Source organism: Furipterus horrens, unplaced genomic scaffold (assembly GCF_987537825.1).
Source record: "Furipterus horrens unplaced genomic scaffold, mFurHor1.1.pri manual_scaffold_6, whole genome shotgun sequence".
Lineage (NCBI taxonomy): Eukaryota > Metazoa > Chordata > Mammalia > Chiroptera > Furipteridae > Furipterus > Furipterus horrens.
Window position 1 is genome coordinate 19,219,649 of NW_028327176.1, and position 19,679 is coordinate 19,239,327.

At 33.5% G+C, this 19,679-nt stretch overlaps 1 protein-coding gene and 1 pseudogene across 1 annotated transcript in view; one reads left to right on the plus strand and one right to left on the minus strand.

The window, feature by feature from the left end:
* Nucleotides 1–19,679, plus strand: part of BIRC6 (baculoviral IAP repeat containing 6) — a 190,951-nt gene that overhangs the window by 27,793 nt on the left and 143,479 nt on the right. Inside the window, exons 4-10 of the mRNA XM_090281119.1 lie at nucleotides 1,697–1,890; nucleotides 3,116–3,227; nucleotides 4,956–5,038; nucleotides 8,482–8,704; nucleotides 8,785–8,945; nucleotides 14,052–14,110; nucleotides 18,057–19,451. Of these exons, the coding sequence (XP_090137245.1) occupies nucleotides 1,697–1,890; nucleotides 3,116–3,227; nucleotides 4,956–5,038; nucleotides 8,482–8,704; nucleotides 8,785–8,945; nucleotides 14,052–14,110; nucleotides 18,057–19,451 (2,227 nt within the window). The remainder of the gene's footprint in view (nucleotides 1–1,696; nucleotides 1,891–3,115; nucleotides 3,228–4,955; nucleotides 5,039–8,481; nucleotides 8,705–8,784; nucleotides 8,946–14,051; nucleotides 14,111–18,056; nucleotides 19,452–19,679) is intronic.
* Nucleotides 13,118–13,493, minus strand: LOC150005810 (cytochrome c pseudogene; annotated as a pseudogene).

Here is a 19,679-nt window from a genome sequence, read left to right on the forward strand (position 1 = left end):
TCTATACTTTCACTTTTCTTTTTTTGGTTTTCTTTTGTTTTTTATACTTTCACTTTTGTCCTCCTGCTCCCACCTGCTTTGGAAATACTTCAATTCTAGATTTTTCTCTCAAAAAAGTTGAAACTATTTTTACTGAAGTTTGACTTCAGTTTGTCAGAACTATTGTTCCTAAAGCTTCTGTGCTTCATGACCTTATATTGATGGAGAGGCTCAGGTTATGAGCCTTGATGAAAAATGGAGTATGTTTTAGGGAACAGGGCCATTTTGCGCTTTCTTTGAAATTTTAAAAAAAAAAGTTTTTTAATTTTTTTTTTTTTTTTTTATGATTAGGGTATCTGTGGGAGATGGTGCTTTGAATTAAACTCTTGGATATATTTCATTAGTTTCTTTTGTGTTTTTCTTTTAAGATCTTTTCTAAATTATAACTGTAACATATACAAGGTTTCCATACTGAAGGCTATAATATAACATAGAAGGTAGAAGCCATTTTCCTAAAAATAGCTTCTGCATTTATAAGTGTTTTTTCATTCATAAGTCCCTACTTTCACTCGTGGACCACTGTGATATTTTAGGTTGGTTCAGTGATACTGTCTTATAGTGCCTGAAAGATCACAACATTTTCTGTACTTCACTGCACAGTGGCTATAGTGAAGTTCAGTGAATGCCCACAGGTACCCTTGGGGAAGGCTTGGAATATGATTTATAGTGTACAGTTGAGGCATTGTTGTAGGATTCTTTCTCAAGGGGATTCAGCTTCCTTTTCAACCAAGAGGCTCTGTGTATATGAACAGGTTAGATCTAGAAACAAAGTAGGAGGCTTTCTTTTTTTTTTGTTTGTTTGTTTGTTTGTTTAACAATTGAAGTCATATTTCTGGACATAATTTTTCCAGTTACATATTATAGATAAGTAATAATTTAAGTAGGCTGCCTAGAGTGTGCTAGACAGGGATAGAATATAAAGATGAAATTACTTTATAGATTTCTGGGAGAATAATACTTACATGTTTGCAGTCTAACTTTTTAAGTAATTTAGTATTAAATGATTGTGGTTAACATTTATCAAATGCCTGCTCTGTTAAACAATGTACCAGTCTTCACTTGAATTCTCATAAGAATATTATGTGAATAGGTATTTGTTTTCCTAATTTCACATAAGCAGGTAACTGAAGTTCATTTGACGTGGGTACCATAGTTGATGGTGAACATGGGTCTGGAATCCAAGTCTATATGAATATAAGATCTGTGCTTTTTAGTTAGTACTTTTGCTGGATTTTGGTGACCACAACAATAAATATATAAGAATCTGCTAAGCTAATTTCTCATCTACCTTTATAGTGATAAATTGTACACCTGTATTCTTATGAATGGAGATATTTGAGTACTTTGTTTGTGCTTTAACATTGTATATGTGCTGGAGGAATATGAAAAACTGCAAATGATTTTAGTTTTCCTTAGTTGTGGATGGGATGTGTGTGAAGGTGTACTGCCCTCTGGTTCTAAACTGTCTTCTTCAGGGTGATAAGTTGATATTTCATTGTTTACATAATTGCAGGTTTCTATTTTAACTGATGAATTAATGGAGCAAACAAACTTAAGACTGATAAGTAGTTCTTTATTTTATAATGTATATTGTTACAGTTTCGCTTAAAACTGTTGAGTACATTTTCCTTTGCTTACACTGTTCATTTTCTTTCAGTGGGCCACAGTTACATTTCATCTTTCTCATCATGTGTTAAAGTCCATTGCCAGTGCCATTGTGAATGAACTCAAGAAAATAAATCAAAATGTTGCTGCCTTACCTGTGGCGTCCTCAGTGATGGACAGATTGTCTTACCTCTTACCTAGTGCACGTCCAGAACTTGGAGTGGGGCCAGGCCGTTCTGTGGACAGGTATAACCTCCTTGCTTATAAAGAGATATGGCACCAAACTTGAGTTGATGAGTTTTCGAATTAACCAGGAACAACTATAGATTTGGTGATGATTAATATTTTTTTTCAGAATGTTGATGAAAACCATTTGGATTGTCATTTCTATTAAAATACTGAAGTGAAGTAAACTGCCACTTGAATTGTTACTTGATTTGGTGCCTGGAATGTTTAAAAGGATCATTAAACTATACTTTGAAAATTTTAGCTTTTTACTTGCTTCGTGAATATTTGAGTCAACTTAAAAATATTGTAATTAGTCACTATATAAGAATTATATTTCACATTGAAATTTTCTGACCTTTAAAATTTTGTTTTACTGATTTAAAAGGAGAGGAGAGGAAGAGAGAGAGGAGAGAGGGAGAGGGAGAAGGAGAGAGAGAAACATCAGTTTGTTGTTCCACTTATTCATGCATTCTTTGGTTGATTCTTATATGTGCCCTGACCAGGGATCAAACCCTTAACCTTGGTGTATTAGGACGACACCCTAACCAACTGAGCTACTGAGCCAGGGAGGAATTTTGTGAACTTTGAGATAAATTTTAATGAATTTAAAAAACCATGCCAGAATCTAAGTATAAGTTTAGACTTTTTCTGATTTTGGTATGATCTTTTAAAAAAATACTCTTAATGCTCTCTGTTACAGATCACACTCATTGAGCTCATATTTTAGTATGAAAACATGAGGATATACTTTTTTGATAATTTCATGGAGAGTACAACTTATCCTGTAAAAGGATTTCTCTTGAGAAAGAACAAAAAACTGCCTTCTACTTAAAAATATTAAATTAGAAAATACTTTCTGGTATGGTTGAGATAAAACCATGGTTTCTTTGGTCATGGTTTTTATGCACCTACTATACAAAACTTTGATGAAATCATATAGCTCGCTGCCTCTACATTTCTAGATTTTGCGTTCTCTGCTTGGTATTTATGCATCGGTTAATTTAATCTATCCCTGGAATTGTTTATCATTTGTGGCCATCAGTCAGATTTCTTTTCCCCTACCCTGTTTAAGAGAAATTCCTTGACGTGATTATTTTTAGTTTAAAATACAAATTTGAACGTGCTTGTTAGACCATTCCCAGTTTTTGTTGATAATCCAGTGAAGTATTTTCTTAAGTGTGAATAGGAGTGCCACTGTCATTTGATGCCTAGTTCTGATTATATAAAGTATGTTTACTTTTAGATCATTAATGTATAGTGAAGCTAACAGACGGGAAACATTTACATCATGGCCTCATGTAGGTTATCGGTGGGCACAACCAGATCCGATGGCTCAAGCTGGATTTTATCATCAGGTAAAAAAGATTACCAAAAAAACACTGTTTTATTTACAACTTTTTCTAAAACTTATTTTATGTACCCTGGCTCTGTGCTTGTGTGTATTTCTTATCCGAGTTTTTTTTTTTTTCCCTTATATTTTTGTTCATAATACTATTTCCTATGTCATGTATTGTGTACTAAAAGAAAAAAATGTTAAAGGTAACTAACAACTGAGTTAATGCTTCACACATTTTTTCCCCTCAGAATATAGGCAATATTCCTCAGGCATGTTTTTTTTTAAAATGTGTGTCTTTGGATGTGTGTTTATTTTCATTCAAAATATAGTAATAAATACTTAAGGTAATTTAATAAAAGCAAGGCACTATAGTTACCGCTGAAATTCTAATTTTATTTGAGATGTAAATTTATCCATATACTAGATAACTGTAGTTGTAGCATTGAGGATAGTAAAATGCAACCTGAATACATAACGTATTGAAGAACTGATTAAGGGTGTGCAGAAAGAGGAATAATTAGTCAAGGAAAATAGTCATAGTTGTAGGAAAAGAGGCAGGTGTATACTGTAAGGATTAGAGTGACAAAGGACAAGAGAATGCAATATTATGGAGAAGAAAGTTAAGAAAAATGAGTTCAGATAGGCATAATTATTCGTTAAAAGAAACTTCAACTGAGTACAGTGTAGACTGACTTTCCACTGTTTTATCCCTGCTAAAAAAAAAAATCTAAGATACAGTATCTAATACTTAATATCAGTTTTACATAAAGCTTGATTATTTAATTTTAAAATTCAACTAATCTTTGAAATACATGGAAGTTACTGTTACGAAGAATCTAAAGAGTGATTATTCCTTAGTTATCTTGAAGTGTTTCTGAATACGTTAACTGAAATTAAATCAGAATATCTTATATATTTGTATATTTTATTCAAAGTTTTTCAGATTTTTCAATTAGAGTCATTTGGAGACCAGCTAATACTAGAATCACTAGAATTATTTTCTTAAATTGAGAATTAAATGTGGACCATTTTTCCTAACAATTTATCTTCTAGTTTGGTGTCATTTCCTAAAACAGACTTTGTAAAGCGATGACTTGATATTTTTCCTATTGTATTATTATTCATTGTATTCCACCTTTGAAAAGAGATCAAATCATAGATGTTTTCTAGAATCTTACGTATGTGTTAGGGGTTGGTTATTTTTTATCTTCTAAAATATATAATAAATTTATACCTGGAGACATAGTAAGTGCTAATTAGAGTAAATGATCAAAAATAATACTGGTTTTTAGAAGTATGTTTCTGTTCATGTTTGGTTATTTTATATGTATGTAGCATGTTCCATGTGTGTTGAAGAATATTACGTGAATTAAGTTCACTAGTTTGCATTTCCTTTTTACTTGCCTTTTCTTGTATGGTTGTATGGTATTTGGTTTGTACTAATAAACCCAGTAAATTATTTCCTTTCTAAAGTTAACTGTAGTTCAAATACTTTAGTAATATAGTCAATATAGTTCAGAGAGTATGTGAGTGCTCCCATGTTTGATTTAGTGGCCATTTTTTGTTGAAACACAATTATTCAAATAAAGAGGCAAGTTTATAAACATTTGAGGAGCCAGTGTATTGTTCAAACCTAATAGTATTTTTTTAGTATAGAATTTTACCTAAATTTATTAACTTTAGAAGAGTTTTTATTAAAAAGCTATTTTAGTATTGATTAACCTTGTCTGTCTTTATACATTTGTAGCCTGCTTCATCTGGAGATGATAGAGCCATGTGTTTTACTTGTAGTGTATGTCTCGTTTGCTGGGAACCTACTGATGAACCTTGGTGAGTCTTGATTTTTCTGGATGTAACAGGCTAACTTAATTCTATAAACGTGCTTTTAAATTTTACTTTCATGATCTAGATATAATAATATTCATGCCTTGCTGCCATCAATATTTTCGCCTTTGTCCCAAGAGGATGAACTAGCAGTGTTTATGCTCTGTCATATCACTTGGCATTAATATTCTCCAAGGTCTTTCATTTCCTAAAATCTGTACTTGGAAATGCCAAAGAATAGAATCATCCTCTGAAAACTAGGAGGCTATGATAAAGTAAATGAAAAGAGCATGATTAGCTCCAGCTGTTTAATTGTGATCTGTCAAGGGCAGGCTATCAATGGGGAATCCACAGAAGAGGGTTTTATAATTTACATTTTAAATTTTGGAGTAATTTTAGGGAGTCTGTGGTGATTTTGATTCTAGTGCATGAAAGTTTAGAACTTGGTTAAATATTAGAGATAATGTATTGAAACCTCATTTTTACAAATAATTACTTTGAGGCTCTATTAATAGAAATAGTTACAATAGCATATACAGCATGTGGCACAAGTAGGTTTACAGTTGTTAGTATGGAAAGTAATACAGTAATTAATAAATAATAATACAAGAATAACTATAAACCTACTTTTGCCCTACTCTGTATTTGTGTAATCTATTTACCAGCTACAATCCTAAGCACTTGATATATTTTTAACTCATTAATACTAACATTAACCCTGTGCTATGAAGTAGGTATTATTATCATCTTGTTTTTTTGAAGGGAAGTGAGAATATTCTCTAGTTTAATCCTTATAGTCAGTCAGATAGGAATTATTATCCTATTTTGAAATAAAGTAAAATTGGCTGAAGGGGCACATGGCTAGTAAATGACGGCACCAGTAATTGGTTTTAAATAGATTACCTATTTTTGTACTAAAATAAGTTTGAGGTCACTGAATGTTAATCAGCTGGTGTGAATGGGGTGAGCTTGGTAAAGCCTCCTGGGGTTTACATATGGATTCCAGGTTCCACTGGGAAATATTGTATGAAAAATTGAAGTTGTATCTGTCTACAGACTGAGAGTTGAGTATGAGGAGTTTCCAATTTAGATTAGGGCTCTGTTTTGGAATACAGTCTTTTCTCTTAGTAAACATAGCAATTTAATATGTATTTTTTAGTTTCTCAGGCTGATCCTCAAAAACCTTATTTGATACATACCTGAAAAATTATACTATGAAATTATATAATGTAACTTTATTCATAAATATTTTTCTATGGGAAAGTTGATTCAAATTTTTAACTTGGGCTCTTTAGAATTCATCTTTTCTTGACATGGTCAGGGAATCAAGAATTCTACCTCTTTGTTCTAGGATTCAGCATTCCTCAAACTCTGAGCAGTTGGTCTCTGAGGCCTTGGGGATAGGAGGGAGCAGAAATGATGGGGCCTGGGGAGCTGAGCCTTGGCCCCGCCTGAATCTGTAAGGGGAAAAAGAATGAAGACTTTGAAGGGGAAAACGGGGGCTCTCATTTTAATGATGAGAGTTGACAGACTACTTTGCAGGAAGATTGAAGTTTTAAAAAAATAAAATGGGCACACCCTGTTATCTAGCAATTCTGCTTCTACTTATTTACCCTAGGGAATCAATTGCTCTTGTATACAAGGAGGCATAAAATGGATGGCCACTGCATTAAAACACTCAAAGCCTCTTAAATGCCTTTCAGGAGGGAATAGCCAAATAAAATGTGATATACACATATAATTAACTATGTTCCAACAGTGAAAGGGAATGAATAGTTACCTAACTATTAATCACCATCAATAACTTCTAGATATATTGAGAAAGCTGTTGTAGAATGATTCATACAAGGATACTGTTCATTTAAGATAAAAAACATCTATATTTTTAATATGTACATATTTGTATGTAAATTTATAAAAATATTTTAGAAGTATATCACTTCAGTTCATAATAGTGGTTACCTGGTAGACTAGATCACTAGGTTTGTATATTATAATCAAAGTGGGTCTTTGGCTTTATGTAATCATGTGTCACTGTGTAAATAAAATTTTAATTAAAAAGTTAAAACTCAGGTAAGAGAAAGAAGGGAAGGGGGAAGTACCGAAGGATTTAGTCGGAAAGGAGTCCAGTTGAAATGTGGGCTTGGGGATGCCATGTAAAAAGCATTTTGTAAGACATCTGCATATAGCATATTGTCTTGGTTTATATATGGACATAGAGAAGTTGTAGGTGCAATGTAGAAAGAAATATGTACATCTTAAGGAATAGTGTATTTTATAAGTAGACTATTTCTTTTTCGTGGAAATGTAAAATGGCTTTGAAACAAAGGCTTCTTTTTTTGGTGGCAGCATCCTCACATTTCAGGTAATGCCTTGAATTATAGATAAAGTAAAAAAAACAAACAAAAAAACAGAAAGAAAGTAGTCGCACAGTTGGACAGATACTTTTTAAGTGTTAAAGTTGATCCTGCTTTCAGTAGTTGAGAAAAATTTTGATGTCATTATACCATTTTTGATCTGAGATCCTAATAGTTATATTTATTAAACATGTTATTGTTTTCTAATAAACTAACATTTCTTTTTACTAAATAAGCATTTTATTTGAGAGAAGTAATGTATATTATGAATGTTATTAAGATGTTTTGAAAAGTTTTGTTTGGAAGTTGTCTGATTGAGTCTTGTAGTGAATGTATAAAGTATATTTCAGTGTTTGTAGTATAAGTCATTTTATCCATACTTTATAGGTCTTTTTGCTTTCAGATTTTTACTAAAAAGTCTTTTGTGCTATGAATGGCATTTATTGAGCTTTTACTCTTATGTCATTTGCAGTTGTGGCCACTGATACCTATCTACGTGTCTATAATTAATTTTTTAAAAAGCTTTATATTTAAGGTGTATAGCTTGATATTTTGATAAGTACACACATTGTGAAATGATAATCACAATCAAGCTAATAATATTCTGTTACCTCTGCATAGTTATCATTTTGTGTGTGTGTGGTGAGAAGTTTTAAGATATATCTTTTTCACAAAATTTTAAATATACAGTGCAGTATTAACTATTGTCACCATATTGTACATTTATGGAGAATCTGAAATTGAAACAAAGTAGTTATTTAAGTTGTAGGAAACCAGTATGAGGAAATATCCAGACTTTAAAACAATTTTATCAGTATGTTAATAACGGCATAAATTATACTATAGCATTTATTTTTCACTTTCATCTGAGACTGTATTTGTAATTAGTTAAAGTGAGTAACAGCTGCTGTTAATAATGTACTAGTCAAATATGTCAGAGTGATCTTAATAAAATTGAGTGACTTGCTATTTGAGTCTTTTTAATAAGAAATACTTGTTTTTTAAAAAGGACGAAATTCTCCTTATGTTCTAACATACAAACTTAAACACTTTGTTGTTCATTAAAGTTTTCCTTCCTTAATCTCTATAAAGGTCTGAACATGAGAGACATTCCCCAAACTGCCCGTTTGTGAAAGGTGAGCACACACAGAACGTGCCACTGTCAGTCACGCTCGCAACAAGTCCTGCACAGTTTCCTGGTACAGATGGAACTGACAGAATATCCTGCTTTGGTTCTGGGAGCTGTCCTCATTTTTTGGCTGCTGCAACAAAACGAGGAAAGATCTGCATATGGGATGTTTCCAAACTTATGAAGGTATATTTTAATTTTGAAGTAACAGATTGATTAGTGCTTGAGAAAAAATAGTTGTAAACTTGCGCTTTTCATTCTTTTAGGTGCACTTAAAGTTTGAAATTAATGCATATGATCCAGCAATTGTACAACAGCTTATTCTATCGGGAGAACCAAGCTCAGCAGTTGAATCAAGGAGACCAACTTTGGCATGGCTGGAAGACTCCTCTAGTTGTTCGGATATACCAAAATTGGAAGGAGATAGGTATGCGAATGTGTTTTAATGGTATTGATAGCAGTCAAGTATTTTCTTTTTCTAACTTGTATATTCTCCTAATTGTAATTAAAGAGGCAGAAAAACTTACTAGGTCAAGAGAATAGAGAATAAGTGTTCATTTGGAAATTGGAAATAGCTGGGTGGTTCTTGAAAAGAAATTTCAGAAATGCCATAGTCTGTAAAATGTACTTTATTTTTTATCTTCCTCTGTGTCAGTTGACATAATTGTTGGAAAATAGTTTAAATACATAATGAAATCCTTGGATTGGACTTGAAATTTCACCTTCTACTAAATCTTTTCATAGATCACTTGAACCAAATGGTTTTTGTATCCCCTTTTTTCATTAGCACTTCAAATTATAGACGTGCTCATGAATAATGATGTAACTTGGGGCTACAGAGGATGACCTAAATATTTAAAATAATTTATCAGTAGTCAGCAAAGAGTTGAGGCATGATGATTATTGCTGTAGAAGCATTTTGTTAAAATTTCTATTCTAGATTCTCTTCCATTCAGCTTTTCTGACGTTTTCCTGATTTCTGTAGTGTTACTTGATCTGTTTGGGGCCGGAGAGTCAAAATATAATCTCACTTCACTTATTTGTTTTCCAAGAAACTGCAATTTTAACTCTGAACTGGGCTAGGATTACAGAACAACACCTGCAGTATTCTCAAGTAGGCAGAATGAAGGGTTGCACAAACCCTTCACCTTGTCTTAAGTATTAGCAGTTACCACCTCCCCCTTTTCTTCAATGAAATAATTTTATTTATTTATTTTAAATTTTTTATTTTTCAATTACAGTTGATGTGTAATAATATATTAGTTTCAGGTGTAAAAGCCAGTGATTAGACATTTGTATAACTTAGGAAGTGATCATCTCAGTAAAAGCAGTACCTGTTTGACAACACAGACAGTTATTACAATATTATTGACTATATTCCCTGTGCTGTACTTTACATCCCCATGACTATACTGTAATTACCAATTTGTACTTCTTAATCCCTTCACTTTTTCCACCTTTCCTCACACCCCCCAGTCTGGCCGTTGTCAGAATGTTCTCTGTATTCGTGAGTCTCTTCCTGTTCTGCTTTTTTTTGTTTTCATAGGTTCCACGTATAAGTGAAGTCATATGGCATTTGTTTTTTCTTTGTCCGACTTATTTGACTCGGCACAGTACCCTCTAGGTCTATCCATGTGGTTGCAGATGGAAAGATTTTATTTTTTTATGGCTGAGTCATATTTCATTTTATATATGCACCATTTCTTTGTTAATCTGTTGATGAACACTTGGATTGCCTCTATGTCATGCTTATTGTAAATTATGATGCAGTGAACTAATGGATGTATATGTCTTTTCAATTTAGTGTTTTGGGTTTCTTTGGATAAATATCCAAAAATATAATTGCTGGGGTTTCTTTTTTTTCCTTTTCTTGTTACAGCCTTCATTTTAAAGTCTATTTTGTCTGGTATAAGAATTGCTAACCCATCTTTTTTGTTGTTGTTTCCATTTTCAAGAGAAATCTTTTTCTATTCCTTTCCTTTGAATCTGTGTGTGCCTCTCAATGTAAAGTGAGTCACTTATAGACAGCCTATGTAAGGGTGTTATTTTGTTATCCATTCAGCCACCTGTGTCTTTTGGTTGGAGCATTTAATCCATTTGCATTTTAAGTAATTGTTCATAGATATGTATTACTTACCATTTATTATTCGTATGTTTGTTTTTTTTCTTCCTAAAGAAAATTTCTTCTGATTTGATGTTGATGAACTCCTTTAGATTTTTTTGTCTTAGAATCCCTTTATTTGCCCTTTGATTTTTGATTCTAAATGATAGCTTTGCTGGGTAAGAGAAATCTTGGTTGTAGGTTCTTTCTTTTATCACTTGAAATATTTCTTGCCAATTGCTTCTGGCCTACAAAATTTCTGTTGAAAAATCAGCTGACAGTCTTATGGGAACTCCCCTGTAGGTAACTAACTAACTGCTTTTCTCTTGCTGCTTTTAAGATTTTCTCTTTGTCTTTAACCTTTGGAATTTTAATTATGATGTGTCTTGGTATAGGCCTCTTTGGATTAATCTTGTTGGGGACTCTCTGTACTTGTATATCTATTTCTTTCACCAGATTAGGGAAGTTTTTCTGTAATTATTTTTTCTGAAAGTTTCAATTTTTTGTTCTCTCTCTTCTCCTCCTGGTACCCCCGCGATGTAAATGCTGGTATGCTTGATGTTGTCCCAGAGGCTTCTTATACAATCCTCAATATTTTTTTTTGGATTCTGTTTTCTTCTTGCTGTTCTAATGCAGTGTTCTTTGCTTCCTTATATTTCATGGTTGGGTGGGTTGAGCATCAGAGGGATCACCAGGGCGGGGCAAACAGTGTGAGCCAGTTTGATGGAATCTAGGATATGGAACCTGCCTGCTGGCTCTGTGGGGTGGTGTGTTCATCAGAGGAACAGTGGCCTCTGCCAGCCCTTCTGTCTGGGAGAAGGCTGCTCTTCCCCAGCTCTTGCCCTGGTGCTGGACAATTCATTTCCTCCCTGTATGTCTCTGGTATCTTTTTAGCTGCTGCCCCAGTGTTGGAGCTCTGAGGGACTGCCTGGGACTCCAGACTACTTCATCTCCTTAAGTCTCAATCACCACTTGTTTTTACCCCTAGAAGTTGTGGGGACTTCTCTCCCTGACACTGGAATCCTGGGTTGGGGGCCTGGTGCAGGGCTGGGACCCCTTGCTCTTCAGGGGGCACCGCCAAAGTCTGATATCCCTTTCATTTTCTATCTGCCACACATGGGTGTGGGACCAGCCCGTTTCATGTGTCTGCTCCTCCTGCCAGTCCTGATGTGGCTTCTTTTTTAATTCTCTAGTTGTAGGACTTCCAGTCACCTCAATTTCTGGCAGTTCTGAGTGCTGTTTGTTTTGTAGTTTAGTTGTAATTTTGATTTAGGAATTGTTTTTGACTCCAATTTAGTAACATTTGTCTTTGTTCTGAATTAATTCAAGGAAGAATATTTATTTGGGAACACATTTAATTTTAACATTTTGTCTCATTTGTATGTTATGTCTTTCAAATTGACAAAGATTTTCTGAGTTAACTTTGAAGTTGTTTACAGTATTGATACATGAAAACTAAGGTATCCTTGTAATTGTAGTTTGCTTAGTTTTCAAAACATATAATTTATGTAAATATATAAACCTTACTCATATCTTATTTTTATGTTTTATTACTTTGTAGGTTTTGTATCATGTAAAAGGATTTTAGTAAATCTAGTGTCTATTACATCAGTAATGCATTTATTGTAGAAAAATTGGAAAGTAACAGAAATAACTTGAAAAATGTATAGTATACATAATAACATCATTCATTTATATTAACATTTATGTGCATTTTTAATGTGTATTGGCATTTAGTTTTTTTAAGTGTGAAATAGTCTTTATTTGATATGATATGTAAAACACACTAAAATGTCTTTCATTTAGTAAAAGGCCACCATTTTGATACATGGAATTTTAATTAAATTGGCATCGTAGGGCCAAAAAGATAAAATGGACACTGCTAGCTTATCTTCAGCCTTTGCCTTTTTTAAATGAGATTTTATTTATTTTTAGTGAGAGGGGAAGGGAGGGAGGAGGAGGCAGAGAAACATCGATGTGGGAGAGCAACATTGATTGGTTGCCCCTCCTATGTGCCCCAACCTGTGACAAAACCCACAACCCAGGCATGTGACCTGACCGAGAATCAAACCGGTGACCCTTCACTTTGTGGGGAGACATTCCACCTAACTGAGCTACACTGGGGAGGGCTTCAGCCTGATGAACACTATTTGAAACCCAAAAAAGTCTTGCTATTCTAAGGCGCACAGTGAAGGTATTTCCTTAGTATTTAACATATTAATGTAAAGTTACATAAACCTAAATTTAAAACCAATCTCCTACAGGTTTTGAGATGGCATTCACCATCTCTGTGAAAAGGTGAATATTATGGGTTAAGTCCAAACATATTTTGAGATGGGGAAAAATAGTGATAGCACTTGCTTAACTGCAATTACCATCGAAGTTCAAAAAGCTGATCATATCCATTTATCGACAAGCCAATCTTATTTAAATCAGGGCTGCCCAAAAGAAATGGTCTATCAGCCATTCATGATCTGAATTCTGATATGTGAGATCAATTATAATATGGCGTACATAAAAAATTCATGAATATTTTGTAATAAATAAGGCAGTGGCCAACTAGTAGCTTTTTTTAGGTAAGCTGTCAAGCCTGCTGTTTCTGTATGAGAACTTTTTAATGCCAGTGAAGATCATTTTTGTTCCATGGTTGTAATTCTTGGGATTCTTCAGGTACTCCATCAGTGTGGCCTCTCACAGGTTATGCCTTTGGTCTTGTTGGCATCTGTGTAAGAAAATCCAGAGGGTCTAACCTGTCTTTAGCCCAGATAGACCATGCAGTGCTGGCCTGGCCTTGTGCTTGCCTCACTTTTCCTCAGTATGGCACTGAGCACACTTCTGAATAAAAATCCTCTTGCGCTACTCACTATCACCCATTTTTAAATTGCTCTTTAATTGTACACAACACAGAGGTTCCCGTTTGGAAACAGGATGTCCCGCTCTCTGATTCCAAGGACACGCCATCCTGCGCCTATGTCCCCGGTGTTGGTGCAACCAAACTTGTCCTTGTGTGTTATTTTTTTTTTTAACCCATGTAACTTTAAATGTGTTAGTGAGGTGTAATTACATATCGTAAAATTCACCCTTTTAGTGTACCATTCAATGATTTTACTCATGATTTTATACAACAGTTAGAAATATTTTTTAATTTATTGATTTGAGAGAGCGAGAGAGAAACGTTGATTTATTGTTCCTCTTACTTATGCATACTCATTGGTTGATTCTTGTATGTGCCCTGACTGGGGATGGAACCCATTACTTAGTGTATTGGGACCATGTTCTAACCAACTGAGCTAACCGGCCAGGGCTAGCTAGTTTAATAGTTTTTATGATGCTTAGATTCCAGATATAAAGCAGTGGTTGTAATATTGTACTTTTTTTTTTTTTTTTTTGCTGTATCATATATCAAATTATTTTTTTACTTTGTCTTTTAAGTGATGATTTACTGGAGGATTCAGACAGTGAAGAGCATTCCAGATCAGATTCTGTAACAGGTATGTAAAAAATGTTAGAAAATCTGTTTATACAAGAGATCTTGAATTAGTAGTATGTAGTGTTTCATACCTAAGCTCTAAATGCTACCTAGTTGAGCCAAAGGAAGTAAAGGGACAGCTTTACCAAATTTTAGTTACAGATGATAAGGAGTTGACATTAAGCTCTTTGTAATGTGTTCAATTTATTTGCATAATGTATTCTTTAATTAAATTAAAATAACATTTAAGTTAAGGTTCTTTATTCCCCAAATAGGTGAGTAGAAAATACATTTCTAAATATAAAATCATAGACATTAAGGCATCAACTAAAAGCTACCTTAGTCATTACCTTGTGAAATATTAAAGCAAAAGAATATGCTTTATATTTTAACAAAGTTAGAGTATAGGCAAGGCTAATAGTGCATCTCAAAATATTTTTACTGGGTGAAAATTCAAATCCTATCATTTAATTGTAGTTTAGTAGCATTTCCCAGTATGTAAAATAGTTATACCTATTTGAGTTTTAGAGATTAAGATAAAAATATGTAAAGCATAATTGCTGGAAGTAGCCAATATTTTTAAAAAGTGACGATATTACACTGTGGCTATTTTCTAATGTCAGATATCATGAATTAAGGGCATAAATAACTTGTTAAATCTCTGTAGAAGAGACATGGTTATATATAGTATATTTTTCAAAAGTTAGTATAGAATAGGAAATTCTCTCTAAATAAATACTGATTTGTCATGAAATCCTTTTTAAAGCCCTTAGTTATCTTCTGAGGTAGGTTTTAGAAATGAAAAAAAAAATCAGCAAAAAAGTAGGAACATGAATGATGTACAGATATATAATTAGCTTTGGAATAATAAATATTTCATTTAAAAATATGTAGTCTTATGATCATGTTCCTTTACATCTTTGTTGTCCTTTTTACAAAAACAGGAAAGGGCTACTGTTGCATATTCTTAATTTGATTGATAATAAACTGGTCAGTGGTCAACTGGAGACTTGGTTATAGCTTAATCTCTTTCTACCAAATATCTCTTTGGTCTTGTCAAGTCACTTTAATCCCTTGGCCCTCAGTTTTTCCTTTGTAAACTGAAGTATTTGAACTAACTGTTCCTTTTTTCTGCTCTTAATTTTTTAAAATTCTAAGTATAACCTTCTCTTTGTATGCTATAGCTTTGCTCTTTTCTTTGGATCTGAGATCCTCAGATACTTTTTGAATTATAATATCTATCTTTGATCTATGTCCTTATCCCTTTTCTACCTTTATCTTTTTCATCAATGCCTGTTTGGTCTTTCATACTTCCTGTAGATACTGTAGTCTGTTTACTTCACTTTCCAGCATCTAAAAAAATTACCATGTATTCTTGTTGACTCTTTCTGTGATACCTCACTTATGGCTGGGAGTGTTGTCCTCATGTAGTATTAATAGGTGTAATGGTGAAATAAAATTTTTTTTCTAGTTTAAAACTTTTAATTCCCTCTTGAGATTTCTGACTCATTCAGTTGCAGTAAACTAAGCTAATTATACTGATATAATTATATATAAAATTAGAATATTATATTTATGTTATGTTCTAAACTCATGTTATATTCTAAACTCATATCGAAAGATTTTTGGTGACTTAATGGAGCCTTGTAATATTAATGGAATATGTGTTCTCTTGAATCAACTAAAATAAGTCATAAATACGATTTCAAAAGTTATATTTACTGATGCTAGGTGATTGTTATCAAACTGAATGATATTGTCTGAAGAATTAGAGTATGTGTTATAATTTCAAAAATGTGAGTGGAGACTTAAGAACTTTTATCTGGTTTTCAGGTGACAGTTAACGACTTTTGAAAGTATATGTAGATGATGTCAGAGAGAAAAGTTTGCTTTTGGGGCCATATATCAGAACTAAGGGTATATTGCTTTTGTGAAGAGTTGAAAGAATGTCAAGAGATTGAAGAAAGGTTCAAATTGAGTTTGATGGTGTTAGTAAAGTGCTAACCTTAGCAGATTTGCTTGGCAGAACTGTGGGTTGAAACTACTTAAGCAAGCAGCATAGAGAAGGGTTTCCCCAAATTCCAAAGAATATTACACTGCAGGGTGTCTGTAGGTATATTGTTTAAAAATGTATTTTGTGGTACAGTGGGCTTGACAAATTCTGAGATAAGTAAAGACAACAGGTTTTACAACTGTAGTGTTTGGCAGTTGTCATGCTTTTGTCAGTTTTCTGAAGTAGAATGTATGGTCTGTGCTGTTCCCAAGCTGTTGCTTATATAGTTAGGAAGGAGGAGCAGAGGCGCGCTGCTTGTTACTTCCCTTCTAATGAATACTCACCTCACATTCCATTCACTCTCAGTATTACCTTTAATATGTGTTGTTCATCTATGTAATTAATGGTTAATGTATTTTTGTGTGTATATATGTATATATATATACACACACACACAAATATAATAAAATCGCTTTTTCTTGGCAATTTCCTATCATGACTTAAAAAATTTAATTAAGTTTCAGTTTGCTTTAAAAATAGTTGAGCATCCTCAAGGCTTATTACAGTGCGCATGTTATTAAAATCTCACTGTCTACATTTCAAGTCTAGATAAGTAAAGTAGAATAAATATATGTAAATATTGCATGGCAATATACAGGCTGCATGTGAATATAGCCAAATGAGTGGTTAAATAAATGAACAGCTTCATTAAGACAATTAAATTGTTGAGTTTATGACTAAAATTTTCTTCTACTTAGCTAGAAATGGTTTCAGTTTTAGATGATTATAATGACATTATGTGAAGAAGATTAATCTCAGAAAATGGAAACTTCTAGATAAAGCTATTGTAATTGAAATAGATAACAAAAGTGTTATAAACAGAACTTTCAGTATCTTAAATGTTTGATATTCCATGAATCTCTTCTCTCATGCTGATTCCTTTACTTGGACAGCTTTTAATCTCTCACACAATCATCTTGAGTTATTTTATATTTATTCCCTTTACTCTTCTATATTCTTATTTATAATTAGAAAGCCAATTCCAGGTTTATAGTTCTTTCTTTTTTTTTCTTTCCGCAAGTTACCTAGACAGGTCTTTACTTTATTGTTGCCTGAGACTGTTAGTGGTTTGTTCTGTTCAGGGGGAAAAAAGAACAGATTGGTTGAAACTTTCAGTTTGGTATCAAGAAATTATACCTGGTTCAGGGGTTGACTGATAATTCAGGGTTTTGTGTAGACAAAGATGGCATGTTTGGAGCATTGAGACTGAGAAATGACTTCTGTGCTATTTGTAAGGGGACAGTTTGAAGAGAACACAATAGACAGCAGGTCATTAAGGTGTAATGTGGTGTAGTTGACTTTAAGTGAACTAAAAATTAGCATATGATACAGAAGGCATGTTTCAATTTAAAAATGACACATTTGGGGAACCTTTTCCTTCTAGTTCTTTTTTTTTTTTTTGAGGTTAAAATTAAATTTCATGCTATGATAACATGGGGGGTAGGTGAGGGGAGATGACACTAGTGATTTTTTCTAAAAGGTAAAGGAAAAGGAACTGAGATTAAAATAATGTTTTGTGAGTATTCAAAGTACATAAATGATAGATACATAAATAGTATTGTTTCTGGTTTGGAATTGAATGCTAGAATTTCTATTATTTTGATATTAATAATGTCTTTATTCTTTAACCTTTTTAGTCTCCTAATTTTTTTAAAAAGCAGGTTTGCTAACAAATTGTCAGGTGAATATATTTTGAATTAAAAATGATTTTAAGTCTCTTGGATATCTTTATGTTTTTTCTGGGTATGTTCATCTCAGATTTGATTAAATTTTTTTTAAATACTTTAAATTTTTCCACTTGTATATTACAATGCATGGACTAGATGAGTAAAAACAAAAATAAATGAAAACATCATACTAAGAGATTTTGATTTACATTCACAAGGCCATTGCTTATGACCATTTCTTTTCAAAGGGCAAACATCACAGAAGGAAGCCATGGAAATGAGCCTTGATATAACAGCCCTCAGCATTCTCCAGCAGCCAGAAAAGCTTCAATGGGAGATTGTTGCAAATGTGCTTGAAGATACTGTAAAGGATCTTGAAGAACTTGGGGCAAATCCTTGCTTAACAAACTCTAAGAGTGAAAAGACAAAGGAAAAGCACCAGGAACAACACAACATTCCCTTTCCATGTTTATTGGCTGGAGGTTTATTAACATATAAATCTCCTGCTACCTCACCCATTAGTAGTAATTCTCACAGGTCACTGGATGGTTTAAGCAGAACTCAGGGTGAAAGTGTATCAGAACAAGGGTCAACTGACAATGAATCCTGCACTAATTCAGAATTAAATTCTCCTCTGGTAAGGAGGACTTTACCCATTTTGCTTCTTTATAGCATCAAGGAGTCTGATGAAAAAGCAGGAAAGATCTTCTCACAGATGAACAATATAATGAGTAAAAGTTTGCATGATGACGGTTTCACAGTCCCACAGATCATTGAAATGGAACTGGATAGCCAGGAGCAGCTGCTGCTGCAGGACCCTCCTGTGACTTATATTCAGCAGTTTGCGGACGCGGCGGCCAGCCTCACCTCTCCGGATTCTGAGAAGTGGAGCTCGGTGTGTCCCAAGCCTGGGACTTTGGTTCAGTGCTTGAGGCTGCCAAAGTTTGCAGAGGAGGAGAATCTTTGTATAGATTCAATAACTCCTTGTGCTGATGGAATTCACTTGTTGGTAGGACTGCGGACATGCCCTGTTGAATCCTTGAGTGCAATAAATCAAGTAGAGGCCTTGAATAATTTAAATAAATTAAACTCTGCGCTATGTAATAGACGGAAGGGTGAGCTGGAATCCAATCTTGCTGTAGTGAATGGTGCAAATATTAGTGTAATCCAACATGAATCACCAGCAGATGTACAAACTCCTTTGATAATTCAGCCTGAGCAGAGGAATGTTAGTGGTGGATATCTAATACTTTATAAAATGAATTATGCCACTCGGATAGTGACTTTAGAAGAGGAGCCAATAAAAATCCAACATATCAAAGATCCCCAGGACACAATTACCTCGCTCATTTTGCTTCCACCAGATATACTGGATAATCGAGAGGATGACTGTGAGGAACCTATTGAGGAAATGCAATTAACCTCAAGGAATGGCATTGAGAGAGAAAAAAAGTCTGATATTTCTACTCTTGGACACTTGGTAATAACCACTCAGGGAGGATATGTAAAAATATTAGATCTTTCAAACTTTGAAATTTTGGCCAAAGTGGAACCTCCCAAAAAGGAGGGCACTGAGGAACAGGACACATTTGTTTCTGTCATTTACTGCTCTGGCACAGACAGGCTGTGTGCATGCACCAAAGGTAAGTGGGTGGTTTGTTTGGTTCATCTGCATCCTTATAAAGTTATTGTATATGTCATTTGTTGATATGCATACCTACTATGAATTTTGGATCCATATAAATGAGGAAATTTATTCTTTTATAATGAAGTGGTGAATCTTTCTACTGTTATGTTTAAAAATATATTTTTTTACTGCCCTAGGAAAGGATTCTAATTGTAAATAACTTATTAAGTTTCTTAGAATCTTT